Here is a 24,663-nt window from a genome sequence, read left to right on the forward strand (position 1 = left end):
GTATGTCAAATGGACAATTTATACAGTGAACCAGAACAGTGGGGGCACTTTATTTGGTGTACTCATAAGGTGCAATAGCCAAGGGACTCCTGCCACATTCCCTGTTCTTCTCTGTACCACACAATATGTCACCCAGTTATTCTACACTAAGCTCAAAGTCTTTCCATTTTTAATTTGAAGACAGGAATCTACTTGTTCCTTTTCCAATCTGTTTCACACAAGCTAACACAGAACAATCGAGTGCAGAGGTTTAACCTTGAGCTATAGTAAAAGCTAAATATTGTCCACTTTTATATACTGCAGATATAAGCTTTCAAAAACTGGAACTACTATTCTTTAATTATCCATGTAATTAAAAATATGAATATTACTCATAAATATGCATTTTCCTACCCTTCACTTTCACACACATTCTTGTTAATGCTTTTTCCATCAAATCAGGATTTTAAATGCCATCTGCTTCCTTCTTATGAAGACAGCTAGAAGCAGAGAGAGAACAACTTGTACAAACTGAGTATCTACCCCAGGGTATCACTGCTAAAGAATAACCTTTATCCTGATTTCACAGGATTTCCTATATAACACATCATAAAGTCAAACTTGGCCTGTTTTAAATGAAATACATACTAATATTTGAGATGCTGCACTTCCAAAAGAGAAGTTACTCAGACTTGGTAAGTTCAAAGTTATATATGGTATGCCATCACTGCAATTCAATCAGCTTAATTCTGAATGGCAAACATGTCCATTTACAAAGTCACAGACTACAGCTACTGCTCACAAGCAATGACAGTGTTTATGACAGCTTACAAATTGTTAAGCATTTTTAATTCTTCAGCAACAGAAAATATTCATGTAAAAAGGAAATTATAATTAAGAGAACACTACATGCAAAAATGTTTCAGATATACACCAAACCATGACAGAAAAGTCTTCTGTCCAGAAAGGCATAAATCAAAAATATATACAGCTTACTGAAAAGAAATTTAGACTAAAACATAAAATAATTCTTAGCAGTTCTGGGAGGGATGGCTGAATTGAAAAAGATTTATTTGAGTATAGTAAAAGGCAAGAGTGGAGGGGAGTGATGGAGAAGAAATTTAGGTGTAGCTAAGTCATCTCAAATCTTGTTTGGAAAAAAGCTATTGGGTTCCATGCACTGTCCTGTGAGATGTTCCCCAGTGTTTCCAGTTGTGTCTCCAGGAGCCTGGCCACCTGTGGGAGCGCTAGCTGGCATTCAGCCGTGGTGCTTTATATGCTTCTCCAGCAGTTGCTTTCTGCCTGCTCTGGGACCTCAGCAGGACCATAAAGAATAAAGGCAGCTACATGAATACAAGAAGGGAAATACACAGCCAGCAGTGGGTTTACAGAGAACTCTGAGGAATTGGAAAATATGCCAGCAATTACCATGTGTTTAATTTTAGAAATAATGCACAGTTTCAGAGTTAAATGTGTATGATGCAGTATTTACATTATAATCTCCTACAAGAAAAAATGAATGCTGACTTTTAAAAAGAAAAAAAAAGAGCAGCCATAAATCAAACTTGAAATCCAGGGGTGCACAGCAGGACCACACAAAAATCATTTTTGTGGCAATGATTCTCACTGCCTCTTCTCAGAGCTGCCAAAGCTCCCAGCTCCAGCTCGAAGAGCCTAAATGACAAGTTCCTTGCTCAAGGAAACTTAATCTGCCTTTGGCGTCTGACCAGCCACCATGGAAGAAGATGCAACTCCCCTATGTTAATGAATGGAAAGCAGCCCATACAGATGTCAGAAGGATTTAAATGGAGTATGTAAAAAACACAATGATGTTCTCACACTTGGGAGAAAACTGCAGAATCTGACACCGCGGCTGATGATCAGCCCTTAAAAGGCAACACACAGGTTTCCCCGACGTACAGGGTCAAGGGATTCCAAATAAAACCTGTCAAATAATATCTGAATGATCATCATAAACTCACAGCAATTAAGCTTTCACCTGTTTGCACATCTAGGGGACTGGCATTCTTAGTCCTGCATTCACTAATAGTCCCTACACTAGAGGAGCAGCATCAGCCAAGGAGCAAACAACTGCAAGGATGTTGTACAGAAACACATGTGAAAGCTCTGTTTGATCCTCTCTTAACTCTGGAATCGTGAATGTGGCTGGAAAGCACCTTAATATACTTGCTTGAATTGTGAAAATAGGGAATCTCAGAAGGATTCAGCCAGCTGTCTGTAACACAGCTTATTAGAAAGGTTTTTCAAGAAGATTTCACGTTTTTTCCCCTATATATACATATATAACACATACTTTTATTAGTTTCATATAGCTATAAAACTTACATATAGGATTTTATAATACACATTCTTTATACACATTTTGCAAAGCCAATAAGCTTTCCTGCTGTTCTCTAATGCTGTTCCACCTTTAGGATAAATGTGGGTTCATTTAACTCTAAAGAAATCCCACAGACAGTCTGATAAACCTGAATTAACCCAACACAGTTGGTTTTGCCCAAGTGACAATTGTGCCTGAAGCCTGCAAATAAGAATTCCCAGCTAAAAACTGTGACAGTACATGCTTGTTTTCTCACAGGAATGATTAACAGCATGTATCCAGGCAGACGAAACATGAAGTCCAAAATATTGATTTCACCCACTGCAAACCTACTGGACTTTGTGATTAAGTGATATTGCACAGGCTATAAAGTTCACAGATGTATTTCAACAGTTACCTCTAATGCCTCAAGCAAAGTAGGTACATAATACAAAAAAAAAAAAAAAGCCTAGATTTTTTTTTATATGTTTGTAAACTAATATTTCTTGGAAGGAAGTTAAGATCAAGATACAAAACTAAAATAATTGAGTTCCTAATAGAATAGTCATTTTTTCACATTTTTCAAAGGTAGAATCCAGGATTTTCTAGTGCTTACAACTAAATAATTTTTGTTCTACTTTGTCCACAGTAAAAGAAAAATTAAAACATTTAATTAGACTTCCTAGTACCCACCTACACATACACAGTCTCTTAAACATCTGCTTAGGCAGATGAAGACAGATATAAGTACTTTTAACACCCCAGAGATGGTTGGTCTGATCCAATCCATCCTAGAACCAACTGATGCTGGCAGAGAGACTACTGCAAGTTCTACACTGGATCTAGAATTCCCAGTGGGAATTTTTCAGCCAGCTTCATGGACTGAAGCAGAACAGGACCAGTAGAAAGCAAACCTCCTTCTGAAAGAAAGAGGGAGCACAAAGGAAGTACACAGAGAGGAACATGAGACTTGATGTCAAATGGGTTCACAGGAACGCCTATGAAACATCTGAATAACACAACCCTGATGAGACAACAGCGGCAGGAAAAAGACAAAGGAAAGAAAAATAAATAATTCAAACCCAAGATAACCACAAATTATTTGTTTTGTGCAGATACATAGCTCTGCAGATTTGATCACTTTTGAATAATACGCAAGGAGGAAGCAAACAATACACTCAAAAGGCAACAGAAAGAACATTTTCAAATATGTATCAGAGATTTTCCCATGCTGTACCACTGATAATAATTACAAAAAAAAAAAAAAAGCATAGGTTTGGGGGCTTTGGGGTTTGTTTGGTTTGTTTTATCAAGATAGCAACAGACAGGAAACAAATATCAACACAGAACACCAAGACAGCTAATTTTAGAAAAGAAGACTGAAAATGTGTTTCTGTGGTTTTTTGTGTATCAAGAGTGAAGAGAACGTCACACCTGAAAACAACAGTCTAAGGTGATTTTGCAAATGAATTTTTCATTTGCATTTTTGTCAGTCTTCAGAAATGCAAGATAAAAGAACAGACTGTTCTGCAGATGGATAAACCAACATTTACCAATCCACATCCTTAGGAAAAAATTCTTTGCATTGACACCACTGCATTTCTGATGAAGAAAAAAGCCTTGTAGTTGGGGTATTAGTACTAGCCCTAAGTAGATGCTCCATGGAAACTTCAACTGAAACACTTTATTCAGGAAAACACAAAACACAAGTCACTTCCCAAGCATATTTGTTTAGTCATTTGAGGTCTATTATGAAGAGTTTCTGCCTCTTAAGAGAAGGCTGTGATAGGAGATATAAAATATCTAAAATTTAAAGGTGAAGGGCAGTATGTATGTATCACTATACATTTACTTATTCCTATGGGAGATTTTAAATCCACCACGAATAACCAAGAATTGTTTTCAAAAATGGAAATCAGGACAATTATCAAAATTTTTCCATCATGCACATAACAGGAAAACAAGATCAAGAGCTATGACTTAATTTTTGGTTCTACTGTTTTCTATAATCCAGATATTGAACATAATGGGTCACATTTATTTCTAAAACAGATTCAGTGATCCATAAGAGTTACCAGCAGGACAGAAATGAGGTCTTCTGTTAACTTGAATTGAAAGAGAATTTTTATTTTTCATTATTTTCAGATATAACTAAGTCAAAATGTTTAATATCAAGGCAAATCCATATCAGCTCACGTATTTATGGTAGCAGCTCCCAGGAAGGAAGCACAGTATACACTGCTGCTGTAGCTTTAAACATTTTAACTGCATTATTTGTACACGATGCACATGGAAACACAGGATCTCCTTCACAGATAGGTCCTTCAGTAAGTAATTTCTTCTTCCCTCCTGCCTCAGGCACCCCATGAAGAGAAACAGATCCTTTTTTAAATTGTCAAGTCAAGCAAAATACCCTAGAACACAACTTTCCCATAACTCTGGCCAACTCAAGCCACTGCATGCTGCAGGAGAGGGATCACTTCCTCCTCTGATGTTGCTGCACAGCCAGGCAGGAAGGATCCATGCTGAAAACGCCTCATTAGCAGGGAGAGGACACCGGGAGAAGACTGTGGATTGAGAAACTTCAGTAAGTCACTTCAGTAAGTCACATCTGCCACCCAGATTTAGTAGAGGGAAACACTGTCAAGCACAGCTGGATGTTCAACCATCCTGTCATTACTCTGCCTTCTCAAGTTTAACAAGCTCAACTGTGCCAAGCCCCCATCAGAGGTACTTCTGGAGCGCTGGGAAATTAACAAAAGTGGCACATTTCAAGCCTAGATCTGACAAACAGGCTCCTCTTTGCATGAGGAAGTTTTTATTTTTAATGAAAGATTATGTTTTTTTCTTCTCTAAAGACAATGGAAGCTGGTGGGCTGACCCAGTAAACAAAGCTCAACTGTCAGCATATTTTAAAATATTAGCCACAAACAAGTAGTCCATAAGCAACAAAAATAACGGAGAACAGCGTCCTAAGAATTGAATTTTTTAATATATAATAAACTGTATGACACACACCTTTCCTTCAGGGGGTGCTTTACCAGCAGGTATGTTTTCCAGTCAAACGCATTTTGGTATCATTTTGAGTCCCACGTGTCTCAGAAAAAAATTGGAGAAAATTGACTTGAGGTATTCCAAATTTTAAGGGGGTTAAAAGCAGAAATCAAATAGGTACAGATAAATTAGTTTTATCGGCAAATAACGTTCTCAAGAAGTCAAACTATTTAGCTCAGTAAATAGAGGGGAGGGCCATTTTGTATTTATTCCCATTTTATAAATAAGAAATAGACCAAGTAATCTACGCATGAAAGTTAAAGTATCGCTAGTCACTGAGCTCCACCAGCTTACAGTGCCATCTCAGAAAATATATGGTCAGCTGAACACAAGACTGATCTCATAATCAAGTTATGAATATTGGTTCTAAAGGAATGGCTAGAAAAGTTGACAGAAGTGGAAATATCATAGTTGATGACTATTTGGGAATGTCAGGAAGATAGAGTTGGGTAGTTTTTTTGTTTGGGCTATTTTTCTGTGTGTGTATATATGCTTTTGCTCCTGTTCAAAGTGTGAATATACAAAATATGGTGATACACATCCCATGCAAGCATAAGAATAAAATGTTGTGCTGTGTTTAAGCCTCACTTAAATCAAAACTGTGCTCTTACTTCCTTATCTGCTGGTAAGACTACCTGTATAGGGAAAGGGGAAAACATGTTATTTTACTCAACATAAACCTTTCTACCTGCTTTGCTATGCTACACAAACTTTTAACCCTACAGCACAGTCCGTTCTCATTGATTGCTTTTGTATCACATATACCACTTACTGGAGAGTAGGAAAGTTCCTTTCCTATTGTCAAGTCTTTCTTATTCAGGAAAAAAATAAAAACAAAGAAATGTAAAATACAAATTCTCCATGTCAGAATCTGAGAACTCGGGGTCAAATGCAGAGAGTTGGCAGCTTCATCTGGAGCTGCAGTGTAAACAAAAGCAGAAGTCCTGAGGGAGAGGCATTCTCAGAGAATCACTACCACCTGGTGAGGCTGGTGGGGTACCAGCTCCTTTCAGAGCAGTGTTCAGACAGAGTATGTGAATCCATGTGCACACGCTTCATGTTGTGGACTGACACTGTAATTTATCAACAGAAAGTTCTGTGGCAAGTCCAGCTGAAGGAACTCCCACCTTCTCCCTTGACTGTCGTTCCCACCCTCCCACCACGGCTCACCAGCCCCTGAATTACTCTGGCACAACTCTGTGGGGCCCTGCTCCAGGAAACTGTTCCAGCTGTAGAAAGACCCCAGAAATAAATTTATGTATTTATTTAATTCACAGCATGATCTCTCAAGCTATTGTTCTGGCATAACTGAGGGGTGGAATGGCACAGTGTGGTGGGAACAGGAATACCTTATGCCAGCATTGTTGACAAACAGTTTGGATTGTGAAATAATGGCCTTAGGAAGTTTTTTAAGTGCTTCAAGCACTAATCTCTTAGATTTTCAATATCTAGTCACTCTTAATATACACTCTAGAAACAGTTTCTAACTTCCACACTACTTCAGACTCCAGACCATCTGCTTTATACCCAACTTCACGGTTCTAAGAGCTGTCTGAAGGCAAGAGATCTATGAATGGCCCAATCCTGCTACCCAGTCCCTTCACAGGCTGCCCACACCCAAAGAGAGGTTCAACTACTTAAGTAAATAAAAAAACAGGGAATGGTAGAGACTTTCCAGGAAAACTGCTATTAGGTGATGCTGATCCCATACAGTCATAACACAGACAGGTGGGATACAGTGAAAGACACCCTTGAAAATTTTAGGAACAGCATCTAGCTTTCCTGAGCAGCCCAGCAGGCAAGTAATACATTCAAAGCCCCAAGTTGCTTCAATTCCTGTGTTGCAGCTGAGGCCATGATAAAGAGCACAGCATTTCTCTTCCTCTCTAAAGGAAAAGGCTGTAGATTCACTGCCATCCTCTCCATGAAGTCAGGCAGGATGTTTTACAGTGAATACTCTGCTCAAGTATAGTATCTTCAGTTTAATTTCAAGCACTGGAAGTCCCACAGAACAGATGAATGCTGCTGCTAATCCAATACGTAAAAGAGGAATCTTTCTTAAATAAATAGTGTGAGTATCTGTGCACACATAGAAGGAATTCTGCTTAGCTGTTTGGATTTGAACAGCATATAACCAGGATAGAATTTTAGGTGCAAAATTTAGACTTTTTTTGGTTCCTGCTGATTAGCCACATGTGACTCAAGTGTGCCAGCTGGACTAGATGCCATTTTGAGCTCCATAATCCTCCACATGCTTTGTCAAAGGAGCCAAGACTCCAATCAAACAAGATTTATAAGTTGATTCCCTGGACCAAGTGTGTTAAATAACACCATCTTTACTTTTGATCACCCAAATTTCCCTTTTTCTCTGCTCCATTGCTTCAGCTGAGGATGGACAATAGTAGCACTGCTCCCCTTGGGATGATATGGTCAAAGTATGCAAACGTAGTAGAACTCATGAAACTTCTTGTATCTTACACTAGTAGAGGTATGTGAAGATAAAAACATATTGCACAATGTTAATATGATGGAAAATATACTTCCACATAGGAAAAAGCTTTTCAGCCTCAGCTTTAGGTCATCAGAACTATGTGATTAAGCAAAATAAAGTGTAAGTCAGTGTGAAAAAAGGGGTCTTATATAGCTTATTTCAACATTAGTACTACACTTACTGTAACTAAAGCAGTTACACTTTATGACTTTCACCTAAAAAATCTCATTGCATGTAGAAGTATTCAAACCTCCAAAATCCAAAGTTAAATGAATGATTCCTTTAAAAAAAGAAGTATTTTTATGTGATGAGTTATTTTCCTTAATGTCCTTTGGGTATTTAGTGCTGTACAGTAGGTGTACAGAAGGTGATATGTGCCCTGGCACAAGAATTTCTCACAGTAAGTAAGAGTGGAGCTGCCCATGGAGCTGGCCAATGATTTAAACATTCCAAGAGAGGAAGTATTTGTTGCCTCACTCTATGTAGCTGTGCTTTACTATTAATTTATTTACTTAGTGTTAGCTGATTGTAAGTGAATGCTACTTTGGGCAATTGTATAATTACAAATGTTGCAAATGTGAATGAAGATTTGTTTGGTCGTTTGGGACACAATTTGTGAGGATGACTATCCACTGAAAAGCTGGGAACAGAAGCCCCAGCACTCCCAATTCTTATATTCTCCACTCAAACCGGACTTCCTTTATCTCACTCCTCCTAATGCAAGTAAAAGGCATTTTTATGATCCTCAACAACCAACATAATTGATTAATCACTGTCACACGGTCTAATTAAAGTACTAATTTTTTTTCTGATACACAAAGTAGAGAAACAGTCAGTGCTTACCTGTGCATTGAGATGAGAGCCTGAAACCTGTACATACATGGTATAGCTGGTTATTACAGAAATAAGCTTGCCAAACCCCACTATTTTTCTAATCTTTAAAACAGCTCCCTCTTCTGGCATACTCTGTCCATACTGCGTTTAAGTACCATACTTTGTTCCTTACCAATTTTTAATTTGATTCCTAGCACTTAACAAACCCAATTTCAGTGTTAAGACCCTCACTGTGCAGTGTGGCTGTGAAGGCAATCTACAGCTTTTGAAAGGGCAGCTACTTAAGGGCAGTACTTAATTCTAATCAAGTACTTATATAAGATTATCCACAGACCTATCTTTACTGCCTTTTGAAGGTACCCCAAATCAATCCAGATCAGATCCAACACATGGACAAGGAGCTTGGATGGCGAGCCCACGGGTCACATTTTCAGGATCACTGCATTTGGAAGGGATCACCCAAGATCTTGTAGCCCAACCCCTGCTCACGCAGAGTCAGAGCAGGTTGCCCAGGTTTGCACACAGTCAAGTTTTGATTATCTCCAGAGCTGGAGACTTCACATCCCAGGGCAACTCAAACCCTCAGCAGGCAGAAATGCTCATGGTTGTACCCATCCCTACCTACTGGTTCTACAAACTACCCAAAAATTTATACTACTCACTTTAGCATCTTAATTAGGTGTTCACTATTAGGCTGGGTGAAATCAGGTCTTAGAGTCCCTTTCTGCACCAAGTGACAAGGGCTCAGCCTGACCCCCCAAAAAACCACACCAATGAAACACCAAGCAAAAAAGAAAACAAACAAACGAAAAAAACCTCAAAAAACCAAAAAACCCAAACCACATGAAAGCTCTCATAATCATGATGACAGTGACAAAACTGCAGAGGTAACACATGAGGACAGACATTTTTTCCTACTGTTGATGCTCTGGTACTATTCATTCAAGAAAAACCTCAAATCACAAAACCAAAGGAGGAAAAAAGCAACTTTTACTGCCTAATGCATTCAGACAGAACAGGTTCTCAACTTTGTTCACAGAGTTGTTGCAGGAGCTCGTTCAATGACTGTAAACACAAAGCATACATGATCCAGAACTAAGAAGTCCTCTTGCCCAGGAGGTGAGAAGTCATTTTTCCTCTTAACCTGGCTGTCCATTGCCAGCAACATTCCCCTTTCCTCCGGTTTCAAAGGTAAATTCTGAACACTGCTGTGTCCTGGCAGAGGAGACCCTGGCTGCCAACTCAGAAAGTAGTGTCTGAGAAGATAAAGTATCTTCCTTGAGTAACTCAGTGGTCTTGACTCCAAAACCAGATTTTGCTTCACATAAACAGTTCTGATCCATCCACGTTAAGTGCCAAGACTCCATATAGGATTCTGGATTACATCCTGGCTAAGGTTGCCAGAAGCTACACACTGCAAACTCATCTGCTGATATCGAAAGTCCAACTCAGTTCTTGCAGACAAACAGTTATAACACACAGATTACATACCAACAAGCCCATTTAATCACATGAATTTTGTACAAATCAAAGCCCATTGTAAAACAAAACTGAAGAGAAATTGGAGTAAACACACTTTACACAGTTTGTAGAATGAGGAAATAGATTCTTTTATTATTAAGCAAACCCCTTGGTCTCAGTGGTGACAGTAGACCTCTGAAGAACCATTCATTCCAGTAACTGCTGAGCAGAGTAAATGATTAATAACTTTCAAAAAGCTGGTTTAGTGGGAGCCAAAAAAACAAAACACAAAGGAACTAAGCTTCAGGGCTATACAATTAGTTTTATTGTAAAGTATTATTATATAGTGATTCTAACTTTTCTTATGCAAATATTGAGGGTGATGACTGTTCAATAACAAAACAGCAGGTGAAGACAAAGCCAGATAATGTACTGAAAGCTTTTCAGAGTCCCTGTATTACAGTCAAAAATAGAACTTCAAAGACTTTAAATCTAACAGGATGTCTCATCTCAGGGGAGAACATATTAAAGACTTGTCATAATCCAAGCAAATTGTTTGCACTGCTTTCACTGCTGAAAAATAGCTAAGTAGTCTTCAAGTGAAACAGTGTTGTTGATGTAAGTTGATGTAACTACTCCTAGGAGAAGATGAAAAGATGAGCATCCAAGTCCTCACCTTCTGTTGTGTATAAGCAATTCTTGACTCAGGAGATAAAATTTTTATATTTTAATAAAAATGTTGGGTTAAGTCCTCATAGCCCTTAAACGTCACCAAGTCACCACATGAGTTGGTAAAACAATAAGATGATCCAATAACCCAGCAGCAATCCAACTGAAAGCAGGCAGATCAAGAGACTTGGCAAGCATAGGGAATACTCTGCATGCAGGCCAAAGAACCAGATTCTGAAATTATTTCTGTATATTAATGAATGAAACTTGTGTCACATGCTTTACCACAAAGAATGTTATTTACATCATACATTATCAACTGTGAACTAAGCTTCCCAAGCACAAGAGTGAAAATGGCAAAATTGCTTTGTTTTTACAGCAATGGTAACACAAATTAGGAAGCCTGGAATGAAGGTATTCCAATGCACTCCTGCAATGAAATGCAAGAAAAACTTTGATGAAAAGCGAAACATCACGAACTAAACAGCACAGTGGTTTTAAAATTTGTACAGTATTTATTTACAAGGTTAAATGTTTCATAAATATACAGACATAAATAGACAGATACTCTTAAAACAGTAACAAAATATTCCATTACACTTTGTGGGTTCTGGTTTTCAATGAACACAAGCAATGTTAAATATTGCTGTAGTAGATTTTGTACTTCACTGCTAATTTTACACTAAACAAACACTGCAAGGGGGAAAACAGACCTTTAGGACACAAGAGGAAAACCAGTTAATTTCTGTCCTTTCCATAACGCCTACATTTCCAGAAAACGATGGACCTGATCCTTTAATGTTATGCTCATTAAATGTTACATTTAATGTTACTCTCATGAATAAATCTCATCAATTTTAATAGAGAAGAATTCATAATAAGAAAGGCAAACAAGCGTACACATATATTCTGGACTGAGGAAAATTTGGACCTTACACACAGTAATTACTTTAGTGGACACATTATTACTCCTATACAGCGGTTTTGCTTACATAAGGAAAAAATGTGATGGAACAAAAAAGTGCATATTAAACGTTTCAACTAATAAAGTAAAACTTCATTTAAATTTTAAGTTCACACAGACTGCCATTAATAAAACAACATTATCTTGTTGCAGTTAAATGAGATTGAACTCTGCTGTATGTTCTGTATTCCAACCCCTTCAAGCACAGCGAGCTGTCAGTCCTCAGGAGACAGAATCCTGCCTCATTAAAGTCAATGGGACTTTTGCCATTGATTTCTGAGTAGAAAAATGTTTTGGAGTTAGCTTTCTCTCTCTCTCTCCTCCTTTTTAAAAAAGTAAGTCAGACAGAGAGAAATCCTCCCCGTTCCAACGAACATGACTAAAACACAGAAAGAAAATAAATATACAGGATTTATCCTAAAATGTCTGGCAACAATTCGATTCCAGCAGAAGCCGAGAATTTTATCATCTTTCTTTTCAGTAGCCCCCAAACAATGCAGTTTTGTTTGACTACATATTAACAAAATCATATGCATGAATTTCGTTAGGTCTGGAAAAGTCTGTACCAGAGCAGTTTAATATGCAGAACAGGATAATACATGCAGCAGAACTAACCACCTTCAGTTCAGATCACTCAACACTTGGCTGTGCATACTCTCCTTTTCTGAGCCAGAGTTGCCCCTGTCTGGATATTTCTTCCCTTGACTTGTCCCAAGCTGTCCCTTTGCCCCTCTTTCCGTCATTCCATAGACAGTCTCAACCAGGGATACACGCCTTTCGAGTGTGAAAATTGCTGGACTCCAGAAGGGCTCCACAATGCATACTTGGGAAGCTACGAAGGGGAATGCTATTGAACCCTAACTGTTTAGGTACACAAACACGTTGCCAGATGACCCACTGTCAGGAGTTCTCCTTAGGCTGTGTTTTTTGTGTTGGCAGACAAGCCTTCCCTTGAAGGCTAACAATGAGGCATATACCGGCAGGGAAAAAACCCAAACATTTGACTTATGAGAAGCAAAACTGGACTTTGTAATGCCAGGTCCTAGTCAGCTCCCTGCCAGCCAGAGCAAGAAGCTCAAGTAACTTGATTCACTACTGAATTTGGGCATCTGAAGTGAAGATAGCATTATTGTGGTTGCTGTGGTTTTAAATTGTGACAGAACTTCCAGTTTGTTACCAAGATAATTCTGAAATAAGAGCAAAACCATAAATCAGCTGCTTGCAAAAGCTTGCAGAGCATGACAAAAGCACACTGAATATTTCACTGATGTCTGTTTCTGGATACCTACGTCATTAATATAGGATGTTATTAAGCAGTCTTCACAGAACTGTTCTGCAGGAAATAAGTTCCATGTAACCCTGTCACAACATTTTCTCACATGAAAAGTTTCCTGTGATGAATATGGAGACCATACAGTGTGTGTGTGTATTGGTATATTTTGAGCAGAATAAATTGCATGCCTTGTAGAGCTACCTTGTCTTGGATGCTCTTCCCCCACATATCTTTCTACTGATCTAAGTTAGCTTTACAGATTTACCCTTGTTACATCCTCTACTACCAACCTAAACACAAGAGTACCACAACCTAAAGACAGGTGAAAGGTCCAGAACCTGGGGGAAAAAGAAACTCTTAAATTAGCTGTTCAACTAAGCCTTCCAGAAATGCCCTAAGTGTAAGAAAGCAGCAATTCAAAAGCATTAAATTAGGCTTGTACCTCCAGAAAACTGTTTGGTGATTTGGATTTTTACAAATAGTCTTTTACCAAAGAACTACACTATGCAGTATCTGATTTAAAAGGTTATTCCAACAAAACAGGAACAAGAGGTAATCATAGGAGGCTTATTTCTTCTTTTCAGTTAAGGAGAGAATTTAAATTTTACCATCACTAGGTTAGAAGTTACACTATCATTCAACTCAGAAGGCAGGGTACATAAAATCATTGTGCCCAAAGAAACTAACATAAAATATTCCATGGGCCTTCCAAAGCCTTGCAAAAAAAACCCTGAAAAATTGAACCCATGCTCACTTTCACCACTAAGTAAAGATCAAGCCATACACTGTCCCATAAACAGCAACAGGGTCCACTAACAGTGAGTCAATGTTGTGGATAACCAAAAAAAGTCATTATTGGCACCACTCATTCTGTGGGAAGTAAGAATAGTATCCAGTACATTCAAATAAATCATAGGAAGCATTAGAAATCTGCAAAGTCTAAGGCAGTGAAGGAGTCACAATATCTGAGCTTGAGTAGGCTTGAGCTCTACTTTTGCTAAAGGCAGAATTCATACAGTTCACTGGCAGACCTCAATGAATTTAGGACTTCTCCATTAATTTTACCATATGCTAAATAAAAGTTTAGACCTCTCACTTTAGGATGGCCACATTTAAATAGAACTGTACAATGCTCATTGAGTTCATGTGGCTCAGCATAAAAATTCAAGTGCAAAAATCTAAGTTAAAAGCCATTTACTATTAAAAAAACCCAACTTATAACAAACTACTGGATCCAGAATTTTTCCTCTAATATTGTAACTTTCCTTCTTCAGTTGGCACACAGCTGACATTGCAGTAATGCTTCAACATGCAAGATATAAATGGAAGAAGAGCAATGGAAAGAAACAAACTAAAAACTGCAATGCTCCCAGCCAACCACCACCACTGAGAAAATGAGTGAGACATCCTAATTTCTCAGTACCACCTTATGGCACAGTTACAAGTACCAGTAGTAACAGTAGTAATTGAATGTAACAAAAAAAGTCACCATTGCAATCTTAGTGATACACATGAGCCAAAATTTACCACTTAAAATAGTGAGATATTTCATACTGAACCTGAACATTAACACACTTCTGGACTTAAACACAAAAAAGACCCTTACCAGGAATAATCATGAATAAGAGCCGGGGTAGATTTTTACTTTCATCTTTTGAGAGGTCTTTCCAGGGCCCACACTTTAAGACGTGGGTAGCAGCTCCACAACAGTAGATAAATTCTTCATGTAATGGGACTGACTCTTCTGATGGTGACCTCATGTTTTCTGTGAGGCAGAATAAGGTACTGTTATAACAGGTCAACAAACATTTACATGGTTGGCTCTTTGCTATTGTACCTTCCCACAGAATAATTGCAAAAAACCCCACCCAAACCACCCCCCCTCCCCTGAACAGTTCTCATATCCAGTAAACTGAGGTCCAATTCAGTATTTGATGTTTGAAGAGAGTGTAGAAGGGGATACATATTACTACTGTATGAAGGTACCTTTCAGTTTTGTCACAGAAATACACAGTGATGAACTGGACAGTAAGATCTATTCTACTTTAAAAGTAAATAATTTTAAATTTCTTAACTCATGCCATCCAGTGAAAAGATTTATCTGAAACCTGCCTGAAGGCAAACAAAAGAAGAAACACAAAACACACTGAACTACTGCATGACTGTCTTTACAAGTTCTGTGTGCCTCATAATAAATCTGGATATTGGTGCACACCACTATGACCTTTAAACCATCAAAAGCATCTAGTTAAGGATAATCTTAGGCCTTTCAACTATTTTTGTTTAGTGAAAAAGGACCATTCATTTTTCAGTACAACAATACAAATTCTATTTCCCAGTCAGTTTGTGAAATTTTAGGCATGTAAACCAAAGCCTAAAAAGATATACAAAGTCTGCAAGTCTATTTAGGCACTACCTTCAAAAACAGTCACTGGAAAATTCCCTGTATTACACACCAGGACAGGAACAGATCTGAGCGAAATTTTAAGTAATGACATTTGACAACATTAAAAAAGTACAGTAGAAGAAAGAACATTTGTTCACTTCCTCCAGTTTTAATCTGAAGTTTTGAATTATTTAAGGTGAAGAATACCCAATGCAGAAAAGACAGATAATGTTGGTTTGAATTAGTAAGTACTACCTTGAAAAAAATTGAGTACAGTACACACAAAAACACTTCTGGAGGGAAGGGAGAAGAGTTCTTTGATACTTTCAATTACAATATAGCTCTCTGGATTAAACTTTTCCCCCCATCTCCCTATTTCACCCCTCTCCCCCAGAAAAAGAAGGTTTTTTAATGACAAAGGAGACACTTTTACTACTTCATTATTTGCCATGTTGTTGTCTTAGAGCAACTAAAACGGAAGTAAAGTGAATTTTGTCAAACTATAAAAAGGTGTATACTTAATGCATTATTCCTGCTTTTATTTCTTCATTATTTGAAGCTGAAAGAAGTTAAAACCAGTTCTGACAGAGAAACCCAGTTACTCCAACAACCACAGTAAACGTTAAGCTTCTCACTCCTTTCTTAGGTGTTTACAATTCAAGAAGCAAAAGTAACCAGTCCTTACTCAGTAAAGTAGGTTCCATACAAAGTTTCTGATCATGGAATCTGTTGCAAACTTTCATTTTGAATTGATTTCATGGAACAACTCTAAATGGAAATCCCACTGACAACTCTCCATTCACAAGAAGTATTTGCAACGTAAATCAGAAGTCAAGCAATGAAGAAAACTCAGCAATGTATTTTGGACTGGAGTGGTAGCATTTTCAGGTTGACACAGACTTCTTGTACTAGCTTTGGTCAAGTTTTTAACTTCCAATTTCAAACACACACAGTGTTGCAGTACCTGAAAGGAAGACTGCACACTGGAGAAGAAATGGTTCTCTAAAAAACTGCCCATCTGAGACAATCCCAAACGGTTTCCTAGTACTAACTCTACGTAATATCTGAGGGATTTTTTATTTATTTATTGTTGGGTTTTTAATTTGTGACTCTGTGGCCTTTGGTAATAGAGATGGACAGAAGACAAAAACAGAGAAAAGACAGAGGATGTGCTCCCAGCATACTGCTCAGGCCTGTTTAAGATCAAATGAGTAATACCCAAAAATGCCTCTGGATCTCCTTCCCTCTTCTTAAACGAAGCTTTGAAGAAAAGTTTTTCCATTACAGGCATCTATCTTTGGCATGAATTGCCTGCATTTCCCCTAGAAATATCTTAAGATGGTCTATCAATTTCCAAACAGATGTAACAGGCAGAAGTCTCAAGAGATGAGGTTCCTATCAGCTCCGTCAGGTGGTAGAGTGGGCACAGTTTGTGCCCCAGTAGCAGTTTCAAGAATGCTGAGGAGAAAACAGAACCACAAACTTGACCAGTAGGAGTTTCATAGGAATCATCACAGAGTAAAAGAAATGCAACCACTTAGGAAATCAGGCCTTATTATGTCCCGTGCAGGTTTTTTTCCTTCTCTTCAACCCCTCCTCATGAATTCTCTAAACATATGCGGGAAAAGTATTACAAGAAATGTAGCTTCTATCAACAGTACTTACTCTTGTTACAAAACTTTGGTTAGAATACAGAAATATGGGCTTTGACTGACAGGGCTTTAGCACTAGATTAACACACCCTCAATGTAGGTGTCTACCTGAACGCAAAGTCCTATTACAGGATACAAAGATTTAGGTGTCAGTGTATGGCCTGATCAGGGAACAATCATCCTCTTGGTTTTCACCTCAGGATGAGACAAATCCTCCCCTGGTTTGCAAAGACTATAACAAAAACTGAGACACACACTTGCACTTGCAAACCAACACATATATTTAGGTGTTTTACTACTGATCTGGATGCCACCTACAGTCATTTTTTTCAGATAGGAATATTTGAAAACAGAGTTATCCACAAACAGCAGATTACTTCTGCCATATGACTAAGTCTCTTCATATTCATCTTTGGTTCAACCAAAGTAAAATGCTGATTGCAAAACTAAGTTTCCTTTGCACACACTATCCTAATTATTTATGCAACTCTCCTGATAGCATATTTTAACTGCTCCATCATACACTGTTACTTGGACTTGGCATTTTATTTAAAAGATAGCTTGGAAATAACAAAATTTGTGATTTGCATTCAAAAGAATGTTTAGTGACAGAATTGTCATAAACTGAGACTAGCACCACATAATGTAATTAAGCATCAGTTGATAGTTGGCATATAAACTATCCAATAACAAGACAGGACAAGCAGGCTGGTGTACCTGAAGCAAGAGACAGAATGGTAACCACAAGGGTAGCATTGCCTAAATCAATGATGAAACCAAAACAAAGGAGAAAGGACCATTGACGCAGATTTAACATATGTGATTACAAAAAACCATAAGAAATACATCCCAGGGTTTCCATGGCCAGGATTACTCTGAGACCACTCTCTATGCTTTCTGGTAAGTCACAATAACATTGGAACAAGGTACGCAGGAAAACGGTGGAATCACTACTTCTGGAAGCAAACAAAAGTGTCTGGATGTGGCACCTGGGGACGTGGTTTAGTGGTGAACATGGCAGTGCTGGGTTAACAGTTATACTTGAGTCTGACACAGAGCTCTTTTCCAACCTTAATGATTCTGTGATTGTGAGACATGCCTGAAAACTGCAAAGAAGGCAACCACCATGCCCATGTTGGAGTGTGCAGGGAGCTCTGGGACAGCCAGCCTCAGTTCACAGAAAGTTATCAAACAAAATCACCCCCAAAGTTGTACTCAAGCACATGAAACAGCCATAACTTGCCAGCAATGTCTTTCAAGGATAACTGTTGGGCAACAATGTTCAATGTCTTCATTGAACACCTACACAATGGGACAGGAGGCCCTCTCAGCAGGTTTGTGAATAATATCAAGGGAGGAAGACACACCAACTGAAACACTGGAGGGCAGGGCTGCTATCCAAATAGGCAATAGCTGGAAAAACAGGAACTAAATGAAAGCCCAAGGCAAATGGAAAGTTCTTGCACTCAGAGCTCAGTAACCCCATGTAGCAAGATGGGCTGGGGGCTCAAAGGCTAAGAAGTGGCTTTCCAAAAAACACACTAGTGATTAACAAGCTGGAAATGAGTCAGTAGGGTGCCCTTGCAACCATCAAGCCCATGTGTATACAAGACTGCATAAGAAGGAGTAGCCAGCAAGTTTTGGGATGTGATTATCTTCTCCTGTTTGGTATTGGAAAGACTGGAGTACTGTGTCCACTTTTGGACTCCTCATACAAGCACAACACCAATATACTGGAGGGACTCAGCTAGATGATATGGACCTGAAGCATGTGATGTACATCCAAAGGACAAGGAAAAACAGTCAAAAGTTGCAATGAAGGTAATTTCAATTACAAAGGTTTCCCCACATGCACACTGAGGATTATTAAATAATGAAAGAAATTGCACAGAGAGGCTGTGGAATCTCCAACTGGAAAATGCTTTCAGCAACCTGACCTACTTTGCCCTTTTTGAGAAAGGAGCTGGACTATAGCTTAGGGATAATGTACAGAAGTTGGATGTATGTAAATTCCTGAGACTGAACTTAGGTACACCTTAAATTGCCAAAATAATTGGTTGATCCAATTGCAAGGCTGCTGCTTATCAAAAATCACTGTAAATCAGGGGAGATCTTATTGCTAGGAAGAAAAAAAAAAGGCGAGCAAAAAAAAGTATCTAAAATTACAGCCATTTTCCATCAAAAAAAGTAAGAAGGAGCACCCAAGGCACTGTAGGCTGATCTGGCTCAGCTGAGTCCACAGAAATATCACAGGAGTATGTATTCTGTATGTTCTTCTAATCATACAAAAAGGTAATTCTTGAATAAGAGACCAATTTGCCAATGGTAAATCGTGTTCAAGCAATACAGTTGCTTCAGTGATAAAATACTTGGCTACAAGAATGAAAGAAAATACGTAGATGTAATGCACATTGTCCATTAAGAATTTTGGCACCATCTCCCACTGCATTCTCCTTTCTGGGCCTAGGAAATGCAGGCTCAATAAACTGACTTGCATAGTTTGAAAACTAACCGAGTAAGCTGAAAAGACAGTCAGCTACTGGTTGTCAGCTGAATGTCAAGTAATCTTGGGTCAGTACTGGAGCCTAAAAAGCCCAACGTTTTCATCAGGAACCTGGATGGTGAGACATAAAGAACAATGCTAAATCATCTGGAATGGTGGAGACAGCTGGAGTAGGGCTTCAGTTCAGAGGGTTGTTTCCTTGAGAACCTTAAGGACTGGGATAACAGATCCCTTATGAAGCTCAACAGTAGAAAGCACAGAGATCTGCCCCCAGAGCAGCCACGCTTCAGAAGCAGCTCAGAAGTAACTGGCTGAGCAACAGCCTTGCTGGGAAAGATGTTTGTCATGATGGATGACAAACAAAGGCAACAATGCACACAGCAAGGCAAACTATGTATCAGATTGAAATTTCAAAAGCAAAGCCAGTAGTTGCATGGACGTTACTCTTCCCTTCTATTCAACAGGTAATGAGGACATACCTGCAACACTGAGCTCACCTGTGTTCACCCCACCAGGTTAAGAACACAGGGAAACTTCGGATGGTCAAGTAAATTTCCAGGCCAGAGGTTTAAGGAAAAGCTTTATGAATTGTCCTTTTTCAGTCTGCCAAGATCTAATCAAACAGCAACCTAGAGCCATTTGAAAGAGACCTGCAAAAGCAGCACAGCCCAACTTTGCCTTGCAATGGCAGATGGTAAAACAAGAGGCAACAGCCACAAGTTGTGTCTTAACAGTTCAATGTACCATAAAAAAATGGTTGCTAAGGAGGCAATAGAAGATTGCTAGGAAGGCGGCAGAACCTCTGTTGTTGGAGGTTGTTAAGACTCAGCTGGACAAAACAGTAATTTTCATCTGAAGGATGGACTAAATTTTCTACAGAGTTTTCTAGAAATCAACAGTGTACAAACCTTATGGTCCTAAAACATCAGAAAGAATAAAGCGTGTGAGGTACAACAAGGATCTCAGCCAATTCTTCTAGTACCTGAGCAAATGCAGAGTTTCATGCATACAGTACATGACAATAATTAAGTATATAGGTCAGAGAAAAGGAATCTAAACTAGCCTAGTCCTCCAAAAACATAGGAAACTGAAGCAGATGTACTCTGAGGATTGTACCACTTAAATAAAAAAAAGAAATCCTGCCTTAACAGATGATCTTACATGATTGAATTCAACATCACAATGGAAAAGAATAACTGGAAAAATAGTGAGATTCCTTCAGCTGCCTGCTATGCTAAGGCTCTGACAATTTCTGCAACAATATCCCCAGAAGAGAACCCTCCAGATCTGATGTACGCTCCTTGATTTGCAGACTGGAACTTAGATGCTTATAGCTGAGACCTAGAAACAGAAGGGACAGACTGACTGACCTGGTAAAAAAACTGCAAAGAGGAACATGGGAAGGGGGGGACAACATGATGTGTCAGATGAGGGGCGACAAGACACAGGATGCCTCGCTCTCATCAAGGATTTATTCGGACAAACTACAAACAATGGATGCCAGGTTGTCTAAGGGAAAACAACAAATACAGGCCAAAGACTTTTCAACCTGTTGTGACGCTACTCACAAATCTTCACTAATTCTGTATAAGTAAAGCAGCAGCAGCAGCCAGTAGCACATAAAAATGAAACATTTCTTCATTGTACTTTGCAGTACAATTCTCTGTCAAAGTTATATACTAATTCCTTTTGCACTAGCTCTGAATTATGTCAGGTGTTATTTGTAAAAATGAGCAAAGCTAAAAAGTTAACATCTCAAACGAAGCAATGTAGTTATACAATAGAACCCAATAAACCTCAAACATGTCTACATGGGGCAGTTTAAAGCAGCAGACTGCTTTTCTCTAGAACAAGTGAAGTAATTAGACAGCCTTGGTTTTAGGGATCGCTGGATACCTAGCAATCCGATGTCTTTGTTTGTTTTGTTCCTGTATCATCCACATGCCCCTCCCTCAAGCAGTAAAACAGCTGAAGGAATTTCACTGATGACTGTGCAAAAATATCAGTGAAACGTGGAAATGGGGTATAGCTTACTGAAACTTTGGGCTGCAGTGATAAAAAGCTTAAGTGCAGAATGAAAACGGGAACCAGTTTTCATTTCTGCACCTTATTCAGAGACAATATACAGGGGACTCTGCACAGACCTAAGGAGAGAGAAACCTAGTTTTAAGAACTGCACCTACCTGCAAGGCCTTTGTATCATCATAAAATTTGCATTTTATTACCACTAATAACCTTGTAGCAATGATCAAGGAAGTGCATACTGTCCTCCTAGAAGGGGAGCAGGGAAAATGATTTCTGGGTATCAGTTTTGTACAGGACAAGTGGTCCCTTGTCAGTGCCAAACATGGAACCAGTTACTGAGACAGCTTTTCAGTAAAGCAGCATAGGACTCACAAATAAAAAAACTGTTAGCTTGGGAAGGCCCATTTGTGGATTCAAACCAAGGATAGATGGATCCTCCACCAACCTTATTCCAACATGGTGCTTTGGTCTGATATGAACAATTTCAAAGGAGTTTTGGGGGTAAGGAATCATGAAATCAGAAAATATGTTCAGATTACACAATCACGTCTACATTGGTCTGGTACAAAATTATTCAACAGAGAGGGTGATTAAAACCCTGGGGTAATGGATTAGGAAGGTACACCATAACTTTTAACCAATATTTATATCTCACTGACACTTTTGGATTTAAGAAGTTCGGCATGTACTAATGACTACAAAAAAAATGGAGTTCTTGTAAATTATCATAATAGAACTATTACAGCACTCAGTCTCGATTTCCACACTACTCTCAAGAGGATGAAACAGCAAATGAAAGACTGCCATGGGGATCAGGTGCAATGGCAACCTCAATGAAAGCAGTCTGAAAGCATCAGCTGTTGGTCTACAGCACTCAACAGCCAACATCTGATGTTTCACTGCAGTTCTGGCATCAAGGCACTAAGTTTGATGTCTGGTCTCTCTTTCTCCTTTGGTAATCACAGACCTCAGTTTAACAAAGGTCTCAAAACCCCAGTTATGTTTCTCCAGTGGTCAAAGAGCACAGTCCATGCCCTTTTGTTACCAGGTAGATCAAAGTTCCTCCATTTGCCATTGTAATTTGACACTGAACTAGAAACATGGAGCACTGGAGTCAGAACAAAAATAAGCAAATCCTGAGAAGTCACCCTGGTGTGGCTGAGGGTCCCTGAGGCTTCATACAACACCAGCAACTATAAATGTATCCAAAGAACAAAGATATGACATTCTAAAAGCAGAATATGTTTTATCAAACACATTTCAGACTACAGTGGAAGAGGTCCTACACATAAGGTCCTGAATCATACCCAGATGGTCACTTTTACTTTCTCAAAAGAGCTAAAGCATCTCAAACTGGTTGTGAACTGTTCAGAGCTACCAACATGAAAATTACCCCAAAAGAGTTCAAGTTTGTCTTGGTTTGTTTTTTTCTTCAAGTAACTTCATAACCATAATTAGGTTGGGAACCCCATGGATTACAAGAAAGTGGTAGATATGCTCCCAGGAAATTCCCAATTTCCCAGTCAATATGCAGACCTGATGATAAAACGAAGAATGTCCATGACCTAAAAAAGAAATTAGCATGCGAGTTGTTGCTTAAAGAAAAAAAATGAACTCAAGGAAGTAATGACAGTTTCATTTGCATGAAAGCAAATAAGATGGTTTAATTTGGTGTAATATGAGGCATTTTCCAGAACAGAAAGTGGGATTTTGGGAAACCTTTTAGTGACAAAGGAAAAAAAAGTTGTTCATTTGCACATAGAATTGAGATCTACTGGAGAAATCAAGTAACTTTCAAGGACAGCTTTCCCTCCAAATACTGCTTTAAAGTATTGGATGCAGAGAAAAAACTTGGGGATTTTAAAACTGAAACCTCACAGAGGGATAAACAGAAGGTGGTGAGTAGAATAACATGTGGGTATAATAAATATACTTTAAGTATATGTTCTGAGATTAAACTGCAATGCTAGCAAAACCTTGGTCAAATAAAGACAGAATATCTATGTGAAAGAATCTAAAAAGTTGCTGCTGAAGTACAATGTCTATGTGGTAAGAAAGGTTTCCCGGAGAGAAAAACTATGCCAGGTCTCTTCTGATCAACAAATTTCAAAGGCACAGCAGACTCATGTCAAGAGAATCTTGTAAATAAACTTTCCCAGCTGCCTGCTACATTAGAAAGTCAAAGGCAGATAAATCAGTTTGGAAATCTAAATCAGTTAGCATGAGAAAATTGTCACAAATACAATAAAGTTTGCAAAGTATGCAATTTGTTTATTTATGTTGAACATCAGTACTTTGGGAGCCACTGGGCAAAACTGAAATGTAACACCATGATTACAGACTGGGTTAAAATCTGGCTGAAGTTAGAGGTGGGAATGTTATACTTCTCAAACAAGAATCCATCATGCTTAAGTTTGGATACAGAGAAAAGTAACATTAGTGGCCTTCAGATTTCAGCACATATCAACACACAAAACAGAGCACGTTCAAAAGTTACATGAATTATGGGGGAAGACACGGCCTTTTTGCTTCAAAGGAGAGAGAGAAATATCAAAATATATTGCAAAAAAAAAAAAGTGAAGGAACAGGTAATCAAGGACACACAGGAGAAGAAATTGAAAATAGTATTGAGAGAGAGGAACATACACATGCAAATAGGTTTGCTTGTGGTCTAAGGTTTTGGACCAAATGCTTGCTCACAAAACAAAGATGATGCTTCTTTGCCATTTGGTTCCTATTATCTCTAGGGAAAATGAGAATTTTGCAACTTTTCTAAAGAAAAAAAGGCAAAGAATTATTTGGCTTTGCAACCATATGTTCTATACTCTTATTTTTTTTTCAACTACAAAAAAAACTACAAGCCCCACATTTCTGTTGGACAGTTGTGTAAGTCATACAGGTAATCTGGACAACATTCAATGAAAAACAAAAATGCAATAATTTTAGGTAATGACAACCTATATATTCACTTAAACCACAGCATTCAGAAGTTAAGCACTTGAAGAAACTTCCATCTTTCAGCAGCAGCAATAACAGACAAAAGCAGTAAAAA

The 24,663-nt window shown here is 38.5% G+C and overlaps 1 protein-coding gene across 2 annotated transcripts in view; it reads right to left on the reverse strand.

Moving 5' to 3' along the window:
• Positions 1–24,663, reverse strand: part of LDAH (lipid droplet associated hydrolase) — a 114,880-nt gene that overhangs the window by 85,952 nt on the left and 4,265 nt on the right. For both annotated transcript variants that reach the window (XM_027641044.1, XM_027641043.1), the window contains exon 2: positions 14,652–14,810. In XM_027641044.1, the coding sequence (XP_027496845.1) occupies positions 14,652–14,805 (154 nt within the window). In that variant the 5' untranslated portion in view covers positions 14,806–14,810. The remainder of the gene's footprint in view (positions 1–14,651; positions 14,811–24,663) is intronic.

Source organism: Corapipo altera, unplaced genomic scaffold (genome assembly GCF_003945725.1).
Source record: "Corapipo altera isolate COAL_440 unplaced genomic scaffold, ASM394572v1 46, whole genome shotgun sequence".
Lineage (NCBI taxonomy): Eukaryota > Metazoa > Chordata > Aves > Passeriformes > Pipridae > Corapipo > Corapipo altera.